The sequence below is a fragment of the Mirounga leonina genome, unplaced genomic scaffold (genome assembly GCF_011800145.1).
Source record: "Mirounga leonina isolate KUSES-001 unplaced genomic scaffold, KU_Mleo_1.0 Mir_101595, whole genome shotgun sequence".
Lineage (NCBI taxonomy): Eukaryota > Metazoa > Chordata > Mammalia > Carnivora > Phocidae > Mirounga > Mirounga leonina.
In genome coordinates, this window is record NW_023270158.1 from 1,442,412 (window position 1) to 1,454,822 (window position 12,411).

Below are 12,411 nucleotides of genomic sequence, written 5' to 3' on the forward strand. Positions count from 1 at the left end.
GCAACACAGAACCAAAAGGAATGTAGTTGGACTTACAGCCTTTTAATATGTTTTCCTAAGTTTGTGATTACTGCTCTTCAATGCAACATTTCTTACATTTGACAATAATACGGTAGTGATAGAAAAGATAACTTACCTACTGGGCAAAAGAGATTTTACAAGATGGAGAGGGAAGAATTATCTCTTTCATGGGGACTACAGACTAACTTTCAAAGATCTTTTGTGCTAGATACGCTCCATTTGCGACACCAGAGATGCCGCCCTCCCTCCTTCCTTTCCTACCGTGCTCTGGGTCTCAAGACGCTGACCTCCATGTCTGCATCTGTAGGTCCTCTTGCCTCCTCCACCCCCTGCCCCCAACTCCTTGCCGCCACTCCTCCAACTGGTCCAGCAGCTCTCGTCTCCCCTTTCTCTCAGGGTTCCTGAAACTGCTCGAGCCCCTAGCCTCTTTGGCCCAAGGGTGGCAACAGCTCCCCACTTTTGCTAGCACTGGGTACTTCACCAGCCCTTCCTCCTTCGGAGCGGGGCACAGTGGCGGATGCCCTCCTACCTGCTTGGAAACGTAGGAGGTGCTGGTGTTCATACAGACGAGGCTCTCTTCATTGCAGCAGCCACCGCACCGGAACACGTTCACACAGGGCGGCTTGAAGAAGGTGTCGGTGCTCCTCCCCAGCTCGCTGGCCACCTCCACGCACGTCTCTCGGGGGCTGCACTGGGTCCGCTGCCATTCCTCATCTATCACTGCAGAGAGGAAGCTCATGGGGGCCGGCCCTGGAAATGGCCCTGACAGGCCAGCACGCGCCAGGGTGGTGCTGAACACGGTCATGTTCACATGTCCAGTGGCGGTTATCTTACGAGATGGATAACTTGTCAATCCCTTAGCCAAAGATTGTTTTCAGAAAAATTAAACCCCAAATCTGTGCCCCTTCCCATGTATACAGTACCTTCTCTGGTAAAGAACACCATCTCCCTATAAAACAACATTGGGTACATCTGGATGAGCTGGATAATAAGGGGGTAAATGGAAGCATGTAAAGAAATAACATGTAAGTGTCATTTGTTAAGCAGTTTAAGGACACAGCTGGATAGCCTTTCTTCTACCTGAAGTCAGGTGTGGGTGGGTCTTCACACCGTCAAGAAACACATTTCTGTTGGTTGCTTAAGTAACTACGGTAGGATTCAAAGCAAGCAAATTACATGAACGGAAATTTCAGTGGAACTAATCTTTCCTCGAGCGAGGGTTTTCTCGTGTGCGAGTGCCCAATACCGATGTTTAAGTAAAATAATGAAATAGGCCAGTTTTATTCGATGGCAGGAGCAATATTCTGGCCGTTCTGGCTAATTTGAGGGAAACAAGAAAAAGAGACAAGCCTCTGGGAATAAAAAGATTACCTACTTTCGCGTAAAACAGTACTTGCTTTTCTCTCATAGTTCATTTTTTTATTTTTTTTATTCTTATGTTAATCTCCATACATTACATCATTAGTTTTAGATGTAGTGTTCCATGATTCATTGTTTGTGCATAACACCCAGTGCTCCATGCAGAATGTGCCCTCCTCAATACCCATCACCAGGCTAACCCATCCTCCCACCCCCCTCCCCTCTAGAACCCTCAGTTTGTTTTTCAGAGTCCATCGTCTCTCATGGTTCATCTCCCCCTCCGATTTCCCTCCCTTCATTCTTCCCCTCCTGCTATCTTCTTCTTCTTTTTTTTCTTAACATATATTGCATTATTTGTTTCAGAGGTACAGATCTGAGATTTAACAGTCTTGCACAATTCACAGTGCTTACCAGAGCACATACCCTCCCCAGTGTCTATCACCCAGTCACCCCATCCCTCCCACCCCACCCCCCACTCCAGCATAGTTTATTTTTATTTTTTTTTGTTTTTTTTGTTTGTTTGTTTGTTTGTTTTAAAGATTTTATTTATTTATTTGAGAGAGAGAATGAGAGAGAGAGAGAGCACATGAGAGGGGGGAGGGTCAGAGGGAGAAGCAGACTCCCCACCGAGCAGGGAGCCCGATGCGGGACTCGATCCCGGGACTCCAGGATCATGACCTGAGCCGAAGGCAGTTGCTCAACCAACTGAGCCACCCAGGCGCCCGCATAGTTTATTTTTAAAAATTAGATGCTGACACTTCGATACTCAAAGTTGTAGAGCCTTTTCTACAGATGTTTTGGGAAATGATTCAATTTTATGATAAAGACAATTTTAAAGGTTTTCTTTTAGCCTGTCATGCAACTGAAGAGTGTATTATATGTTGGGAGGGGTGGTGAAAACATGCTGTGGTAGGAAGCTTCTAAACTGATTCCCAATGATGCCCACCTCTTGGTGTTCACACCCTTGCACAATCCCCTCCTCTGTATGGGCTGGGCCTAGTGACTTGATTCTTATGAAGAGAATACAGAAAAAGTGACGGGATGTCACTTCCATGATTAGGTTAAAAAAGACTGTGACTTCTGTCTTGCTAGCAGTCTCTATCTCTTGCTGGCTCGCTCTTTCTTGTAGGCTTTGATGAAGCAAGCCGCAATGTTGGAAAGGTCCACATGGCAAGGAACTGAGAGCGGACTCTGGCCAACAGCCTGTGAGGAACTGGGGCCCTCTGTTCAACAGCCTGCGAGGAACTGAGTTCTGCCAACAACCTCCGAGTCAACTGGGAAGCACATCCTGCCCGGATTAAACCTTGAGAAGCTGCCTGCAGCCCAAGATGACATTATTCTGAGTTCCCACAGATGTGAACCTGTTTCCACTAGAAAGGACAAAGAGAACTTCTGCTCAAAGTATACAGATACGGTATTATTGTTGGAGATCTGACCCAAGTGTCTAAATTATTCCCTTAAAACACCTTTCCATATCTTTATTCCTCCCCCCCCCCACCATCTTAATATTCCTCAGAAGTTGCTCCTTCAGTCACTGAAAACACAAAAGACAAGATGTTTGGCCACCCGAGAAACACTGCATACGCTACACAATTTGCCTTAAATTTGTTTTTTCATCATAAAATCTTCTAACACAAGAGACCCTTTTAAATTTCCAATTATGAATATTTATATAAAGAGCCTAAAGACTGTAACCATGAGAGATAAATTACCCAATTAGGCATTAATATGAGTACTATTTAATTCACTGTTATTAATCACGAATCCTGGGAAAAACAAGTAGTCAACTTATGAAAACATTCTTTAAAATTCTACTTAAATGTTCCTTTCCATTTGCTTTTTTGTAAAACTAAGTTTTGAAAGTCAGAGTGGTAAGATTTTAACCAAAATTGTGTGGAATTATGACTAATGCCACTGCTTAAAAGCTTCATAACTCTGCTATCCTTTCCTACTGCCCAGCAGGACTGCTCTGCCTCAGGGAATCACCCCAAAATCCATGAGGGAGAGTTGATAACAAATTACAATTGGTGTAGCACATCGATTTGATTATTTACCGCTTCGAACTTAGTAAATCTCTTCAGATGATCCCCCGTGTAATAAGAGACATTTTAGAGTTGGCAAAATGCCATATTTTTATGTTTTTTAAAAAATATTTTTGGGTGCCTGGGTGGCTCAGTCAGTTAAGCGTCTGCCTTTGGCTCAAGGTCATGATCCCAGGGTTCTGGGATCAAGCCCCACATCCTAGAGGGGCTCCCTGCTCAGCGGGGAGCCTGCTTCTCCCTCTCCCTCTGCTCCTCCCCCCAACTCATGTACGCGCACATGTGCTCTCTCTCTCAAATAAATAAAATCTTTAAAAATATACTTTTATCTTTTTTTATGGTTTCCTCCTTAGAGAATGTCAATGTCGCTGACTTTTTTTTTTTTTTTTTTTAATTGCCTAGTCTTGGTTGTATGGTAAATGCTTGTCTCTCTCCATTCTCACAGAGTATCTCCAGGCTCACCTCACACTTGCAGATAGGGAATCTGGTTAAGGCCTTGGATCTCGAGGTGAGGTCTGACCCCTTTATTTCCATGAAGTCCATGCCAATTCACGACATAGAAACAACTAGAGCTTAATCATATGTTAATCAAGTCTCAAATGCTAGATCAACAATGCCTCAGTGGCTTCTTGTGTTGTGTTGCTATTTCATCCAAAAAGTTAGATGCCTAATCAGAGGCCACAGAACTATCCTTGGCAAGCTTCATTCAGGTATGGCACAGTACATATAGGACAATGGTTTTCTTATAAAGAACCTCCATACCGGGGCGCCTGGGTGGCTCAGATGGTTGGGCGTCTGCCTTCGGCTCAGGTCATGATCCCAGGGTCCTGGGATCGAGTCCCACATCAGGCTCCCTGCTCCTTGGGAGCCTGCTTCTCCCTCTGCCTCTCTCTCTCTCTCTCTCTCTCTGTCTCTCATGAATAAATAAATAAAATCTTAAAAAAAAAAAAAAAGAACCTCCATATCTTACTAGGGAACAATCATCCCCCTTATTTCAAATTAGGTTATTTCCTGTCTGGAGTTTGGATTCTTTCGTCTAGAGGATTTCCCACCTCCATCACCTAGTAATCTCCATATGCAATATTACAACTCAGCTTCCGACTTCTACTTTTCATTTTTACTACAAAAAAAATCACCGAATTTTGAAGAAATAAAAAAGCCCTGCCTAATCCACTGGTTTTTATTCATGTAGGTATGGCAGTAGAATGCTCCTTGCTGATGAAGACCTAGGTTGTTTTATGTTTTTAAGTAAGCCCAGTGATTTTTTTTTCTATTAAGAATGGTCTTTCTGGGTTTGTTTTGCACTCACGTCTCTGAGTTCAATATATTTCTGAATTCTGAAGTGTTCTTTTGTGTCAGTTTTAGATCTCAAAATCATATTGAATATATTTCTCTATAGAGTAAATACAGGAAACCAGGATTCTTTGCTAACACCAAAGCTATGAAATCAAAGACACCCTTTTCTTCTCCTGCACACGTGCCTACCCTACTGAAACCTTTGGAAGAAACTGGTACATGTATTGGTAGCTGATAAAGAGCAAGAATTGGCTTACATGCATGCACACGTCCGCACTTACATGCGCGCACACACACCTACCTTTTAGGGTTTCAATGTCATAGAAAGTTGCCGCAAACCTGGTGGCCCGATGGGATGCTGAGCGAGAGTCTGTGCTGGTCACACTTTTGAGCTTCAGTCGGCATCTCCACAGCTTCCAGTCCTCGAAGTGTGTGATTCGCAGCAGTTCCTCTAAACCAGAAGCTGCCCTAATCTGCTGTTCGGACCGTTCTAATGTTGACCGAGATGTCCGCTTTAAAAACAAAAAAAACAAAAACACTGGTTTCAAAGCCAGTTACTGAAGTTTTAGTTTGTCTTGATAACCCTCATTGCTGACACTTAAAGATGTAAATAGAGCTGAAAAGAAAGTAGAGAAATTATTCAAATGTACACCAGTGTCTAGGAAAAATACTAGTATTTTTTTTAATTTTTTTATTGTTATGTTAATCCCCACACATTACATCATTAGTTTTAGATGTAGGGTTCCATGATTCATTGTTTGTGCATAACACCCAGTGCTCCATGCAGAACGTGCCCTCTTTAATACCCATCACCAGGCTAACCCATCCTCCCACCCCCCTCCCCTCTAGAACCCTCAGTTTGTTTTTCAGAGTCCATCGTCTCTCATGGTTCATCTCCCCCTCCGATTTCCCCTGCTTCATTCTTCCCCTCCCGCTACCTTCTTCTTCTTCTTTTTTTTTTTCTTAACATATATTGCATTATTTGTTTCAGAGGTACAGATCTGAGATTCAACAGTCTTGCACAATTCACAGCGCTTACCAGAGCACATACCCTCCCCAGTGTCTATCACCCAGTCACCCCATCCCTCCCACCCCCCCCACTCCAGCAACCCTCAGTTTGTTTCCTGAGATTAAGAATTCCTCATATCAGTGAGGTCATATGATACATGTCTTTCTCTGTTTGACTTATTTCACTCAGATAATACCCTCCAGTTCCATCCACGTCGTTGCAAGTGGCAAGATCTTATTCCTTTTGATAGCTGCATAGGAAAAATACTAGTATTTTTGATTCACATTCTGCTCATTTATGATTGAATCAAAGGAATTATTCCCTTGGGTTCTCAGGACATTTAAAAACAATATCGTGGGGCGCCTGGGTGGCTCAGTTGGTTAAGCGACTGCCTTCGGCTCAGATCATGATCCTGGAGTCCCAGGATCGAGTCCTGCATCGGGCTCCCTGCTCGGCAGGGAATCTGCTTCTCCCTCTGACCCTCCTCCCTCTCATGCTCTCTGTCTCTCATTCTCTCTCTCAAATAAATAAATAAAATCTTTAAAAAAATAAAAAATAAAAATTAAAAAAATAAAAACAATATCGTAGTGGGTTGAATGGTGGACTTCAAAATGATATGTCCATGTACTAACCCCCAGGACCTGGGGGTGTGATTTTATTTGGGCAAAGGATCTTTGCAGATGTAATAAAGTTAATGATCATGAGATGAGACCACCTTGGATTATCTAGGTAGACCCTAAATACACAGGCAAAATGTCCTTATAAGAGACAGAGAGGGGAAGACATGGGCACAGAGGAAGTGTTGTGAAGACGGAGGCAGAAGTTAAAGGAATGCAGCCAGAAGCCAGAAATGGCCTGGAGCCCCCAGAAGCTGGATGAGGTAAGGAAGGATTCTCTCCAAGAGTCTTTGGAAGGAGCACAGCCCTGCCAACACCTTGATTTCACAATTCTGGATTCCAGAACTCTGAGAGAATACATTTCTATTGTTTTAAGCCACCCACTTTATAGTAATTTGGTACAGGAGCCACAGGAAACTAATACAAATTTCAAAATCATACTATTTTATGACAGGAGCCAATGACAGGGACGCCTGGGTGGCTCAGTCGTTAAGCGTCTGCCTTCGGCTCAGGTCATGATCCCAGGGTCCTGGGATCGAGCCCCGCATCAGGCTCCCTGCTCGGCGGGGAGCCTGCTTCTCCCTCTCCCACTCCCCCTGCTGGTGTTCCCTCTCTCGCTATCTCTTTCTCTGTCAAATAAATAAATAAAATCTTAAAAAAAAAAAAAGGAGCCAATGACAATGGCTTTCGTTCCTGTGATCTGAGAAACTGACCCACAAAGTCCTGGGGACCCTGCCTGCAGTCACACAAGAAGGAAGGTTTTAAGACCCTGAGCCTTTTTTGAAAAACTTGTTTACTATTTCAAAGACATCTTTTTTTTTCTGATAAAATACACTTCTAAAGTTTATGTTGAAAATTTGCTTTCTACACAGTTGCATGAACTGTATTGGCTGACAACAATGCATGGATTTTTGAGACTGCCAATACAATATTTTCTTCTTTTTAAAAAAAAATTTTTTTTTTTAAGATTTTCTCCATTTATTTGAGAGAGAGCATGCAAGAGTGGGGGGGGGGGCGGGTGGCGAGCAAAGGGAGAGAGAGAACCACACTCGCTGCTGAGCAGGTAGCTCGATGCGGGGCCCGATCTCAGGACCCCAGGATCATGACCTGAGCTGAAGGCAGACGCTCAACCTACTGAGCCACCCAAGCGCCCTGCCAATACAGTATTTTCAGTATGGTGGCTAAATTGTTTAAAATTAGGGGCTTGGTTATATCAACAATGATACATACATACAATGAAATAGCACGTGGTCATAAAAACCAGTGATGTAGATGTATACTGGGACAGAATGAATCGAGCTCCTGCCTGGAACGTGCTGGAGAAATGATACAGTGGTCTGTCCCCATTGTTAGGCACCTGGATTTTCTCCTGCCGAGCCTGTGGTTTCTGGATCTTTTCCTGGGCAGCTGGGATATGCAGGCTGAGGGGACTTTTAGAGCTGGATGAGGAGGGGACCGAGGGACCAGGGCAGCTGCAGGATGGTACTGAGGAAGGTGGACAGAGAGGTGGAGATCAGCTGCCTGCTGCAGGGGGAGGAACAGCAGGGAAAGAGAGGTGAGCAAATGGGGCCTTCAGGAAGCTTTATGTTGAGTGGTGTGATGTACACCCCCTTCCACCGCCCCTGAGAAACTTTAGTTAAAACCTGCATCGTTCATCAGTATTTTAGGAGTAGGATTTTTTGTTTTTAGATACAATGATGGGTACTGAGTGTTGTCCAAAAGTGGGTGCCCAGAGGAGCAAGTGTGGTCCAAGTTTTGTACGATTCAGTTATGATGCCTTTTTAATTTATGTGTGTATGATGTACATGATATATGTATGCATATATAAGCAATTAACCATCATTAATCATATATGTAAAATTATATATACAAAATATCTGGAGGGATGTACATGAAAATATAAACAATGGTTCCTACTCTAGATCAGGGGCTGTCGAACTACAGCCCCCGGCCCAATTCAGCCTGCCACCTGCCTGTTTCATGAGTAAAGTTTTATCGGCACACACCAAGCACATTCATTTACATATTGTCTGTAATGGCAGGGTTGAAAAGTTGTAACAGAGACTTTCTCAGCAGTTTGAACCTTGAGGCCATTTCAAATTTCAATTCTCTATCTTTTCAGGCATTATATTTTTCATTATTCCATGTATTATATTGTCTCAATTCTATTTTTGAAATACTTATCAGACATATATTGGAGGCTTTTAATGATCTTACATGTCTCTTAAATGTGCTTTCATATTTATCTGTTTTGTTCTCCCTTCACCTCTCTTCAATGTGTTAAATTAATTGATTCATCTTCCCAATCACCAATTTTCCAATTGTGTGAGCCTAGAGTTTATTTTGGTAAGTTTTTCATTTCAATCACCATATTTCTTTCTTTTTTTTTTTTAAGATTTTATTTATTTATTTGACAGAGAGAGAATGAGAGAGAAAGCACATGAGAGGGGGGAGGGTCAGAGGGAGAAGCAGACTCCCTGCCGGGCAGGGAGCCCGATGCGGGACTCGATCCAGGGACTCCAGGATCATGACCTGAGCCGAGGGCAGTTGCTTATCCAACTGAGCCACCCAGGCACCCTCAATCACCGTATTTCTAATTTCAAATATTTCCCCTTCCTTCTCCTTCCTTTTTGTTTCATTTCTGTATGTTTCTCCTAATTTGTCATTTTATCTTATATTATTCCTTTATCACTTTGAGGGTCCCAAATATACTTATTTCTTCAAATTCTATTTTAACTTAATATATATGACTTATATCCTGATGATAAATGTTATTGACGGTCTCTTAGTAATAATTACCCGTATGTGCTTTGGAATTTTGTTTAGTAGTTTCACCTTCATTGGGGGGTTTGTCTTTCTTTCTCTCTATTCTTTCTTCATTGAGAAGTTCTGTGGTTGCACCCCCTGACTCCCAGGGCCCTGAATCCAGAATCTTGTTGAGTATTTATGACTCGGATCAGCTTATTTCGAGTCCTGGTTGCCAGGAAGTATCTGCTTCTTCCTTTGCCCCTAGTTAAACAGTGTCAGAGAAGACACGCTCCAGGCAGCAATGAGCGGTAACTCTTCCTTCGGCTTCCAGGGAGCTGAGGGAACGCACTCACAGAGCACACTGCCCACTGAGGTTGAATTCTCGGGGGCCTCCGCCTTCCAGACCCAGTCCTGCAGCTTCAGCTTCATGTTTTTTGAAAGTTTATTTGTATTGAGATATAACGGACATACAACTTGGTATAAGTTTAGGGTTGTACAACGTGTTGATCTTTTCAGCTTCTTGGTTTTGGTACCATTCCTGCCAATGTTTGCCATCTGCAGATGTTTACCAGCATTGGATCAATTTTTTTTAAAGACTTTATTTATTTACTTGAGAGAGAGTGACAGAGATAGCAAGAGAGAGCATGAATGGGGAGGAGAGGGAGGAGCAGGCTTCCTGCTGAGCAGGGAGCCCGACGTGGGGCTCAATCCCAGGACTCTGGGATCATGACCTGAGCTGAAGGCGGACGTTTAACTGACTGAGCCACCCAGGTGCCCCTTGATCGATTTTCTATTTTACCTATCACGGCTATGGACTATAAAAGATCTCAAAACATGAATTGAGAAGGTCATCTTGCTTGGAAGTTCAGATATGAATGTATGTGTGTTTAATAAAAGCGGGGGAGTCTTGAACATATTTCTAAGCCGAGGGAAAGCGCCACCAGAGAGGAAGACACTGAACACATATGCAGGAGAGAGAAAGCAGAGGGGTTGGTTTGACCTAAGTTCCAGAGATAAATGGATTCATGGATGAGAGGATCACCTTCCAAAATAGGAGCCTCGCAGAGAATGACATGGGTTTGTAGACAGCAAGGACGCTTGTGACCTATGATTTCTCACTTCTCTGTGAAGTTTAAATCAAGGCAATTTTCAGGGAGCGTGGTGAGGAGGAAGCTTGAAGAACAAAGACAGGGTTTGTGGAACAGGCATCAAGTTTAAGCAGCAGGCCACAGCTTCTTCATCTAGGAGATCTGGGGATGAAACTGCATAATTGCTCATGTCTCAAAGCAACTTGGAAATGCGATGGTTCTCCATTAAAGGCTCACTTGTCTTTTCCTGATTATTAGATGTATACTGGGACAGAATGAATCGAGCTTTTCCTGATTATTCATTGCCTCTTCTGGTTGGACAGTGTTACTTCTTCATATTCAACATCATCTTTGAAATAAAATTTTGTTACAGCGTTGCTTCCACATGAAAATAATGAAACCAATCAAACAGCTTTTTAAATGTTTTAAAAATCATGCTGTAGCGAAAGGATTTTTATTTATTGAGGCAAATTTCATTCAATACCATCCATAAATATAGAGTGATGTATGTATCCATAGTTCTGACAGGCTTTAATTCAATCTCAGGAATGTTTTTAAAATATCCAACTGAGAGCTCGGGAGGAAAATATCAAATCTCTGGATTGCATGAAAGGCACCAAACGGCTCATATGATTTGCTCATCATAAAAAAACGCAGTGTTTACTCAAATACTCAGAGTTATCTAAGCATGCGTTAAGCCTCATAATTTAAAATCTAGTTTGAAATAGCTGAGAAATTGCAGACGGTCATTTCACTATTACAAGTGGGAGTACTAACCACTCAACATCAGCTGAAATCTGACAACTAATTCATCGGGGGATACATCTACAAAGGGTCAAGAAAGGCTGTTGGTCTCCAATAGACTTTCCGCACTGGTTGATTTTTGTATAATTAACTTGATGTTATCTGCTTGGGAAGACAAAAATTAAACTCACCAAGCGTAAAATAGAGTCCCATATCTAATTTAAACCATTGATTTCAACAGTTTTAACTACCAAACATTTGCCAAATAAGTTGCTCATAATTTCTTCCTCTTTTCTAGTGGAAGTCCTAGTCAAAACTAAAGTAATTAGAAAGCACTTAGCAAGAGGAAGGAAGGGAAGCAGGCTTACCCGGTCTCTGTTTTTGTCTTTTTATTCATGTGTGCAATAATTAATCCGATACTGTTAGCAATTTCACTCCTAAGTAACAAATCATTCTCTGATGTCCTGGCTACCACAGCCAGTTTCTAAAACATGAGGCTTAAAGTCTTTGTACAAGATTGTCTCCTTATTTAAATGTATACTGTTCTCTGCAGTGCAAGACGAAGAGTAGCCATTTCTCCTTTTGTTAATTGCTAAGTTCCCGGGGCACTCGCCCCCGAAGAAGCAGGAGCAGCTCCCCAGCTCAGGCTTAGTCGGCAATCTGGGCCAAGTGTGATTAAAATGGCAGGCAAGATGCTTGGAAAGGTATGGTGGCTGGGTTTGTAGGAGGGGTTTGGAAGTGTCCGTGTTGTGGGGAAACCAAAGGCCTCCTGTACGCCTGATAATTTGAATTCTAAATTTCCATCCCCCCTCCTCCTCAAAAATATCTAGTCAAGTAACACATTCAAAGAGCAAACAGAGGCATGATTTGGGGATATCAAGAAGCCACACTGAAAAGAACAGTGGGAGGGTCACTTTGGTTGGGAACGGAGCAAGTTGAAGAGCGGGAGGACGGGCAAATAAGATTAGGGAGAGGTTGGCGCAAAGAGGTACCACTTCACATCACTAGGATGGCTAGAGTCAAAAAGACTAGCAGTTAGTTACACCAAGTGCTGTCGGGGATGTGGGGCAATGGGAACCCTCTTACGTTGCTGATGGGATTGCAAAATGGTGCTGCCACTTTGGAAAAGAGTTCGGCAGTTCTTTAAAAAGTTAAACATAAATTTACCACACAACCAACCCATTCCACTCCTAGGTATTCCACCAGGAGACAGAAAATAGATTATTGGCCACCCGAGGCTGGGAGTGGGAATGAGGGTTAATTATAAAAGGGCACAAGGGATCTTACATAGATGATGGCTGCACAACTCAGTAAGTTTCCTAAAAATCGATTTACTTAAAACAGGTGAATGCGTAAGTTTTAGGGTATGTAGATTGTCTATCACCATTACTGTCTCAAACCAAAAGTGGAAGGGTTGGAAGCTTAAAGGCCAGGCTACTTGTACCAATTCAGGAGGCAATGGAAAACACTGGAGAGCTGAATATTACTGG

The 12,411-nt window shown here is 42.8% G+C and overlaps 1 protein-coding gene across 2 annotated transcripts in view; it reads right to left on the bottom strand.

The window, feature by feature from the left end:
- VEGFD (vascular endothelial growth factor D) overlaps positions 1 to 12,411 on the bottom strand; it is a 37,833-nt gene that overhangs the window by 11,609 nt on the left and 13,813 nt on the right. For both annotated transcript variants that reach the window (XM_034999841.1, XM_034999831.1), the window contains exons 2-3: positions 5,017 to 5,227; positions 551 to 741 (exon numbers count right to left, since the gene is read on the bottom strand). In XM_034999841.1, the coding sequence (XP_034855732.1) occupies positions 551 to 741; positions 5,017 to 5,227 (402 nt within the window). The remainder of the gene's footprint in view (positions 1 to 550; positions 742 to 5,016; positions 5,228 to 12,411) is intronic.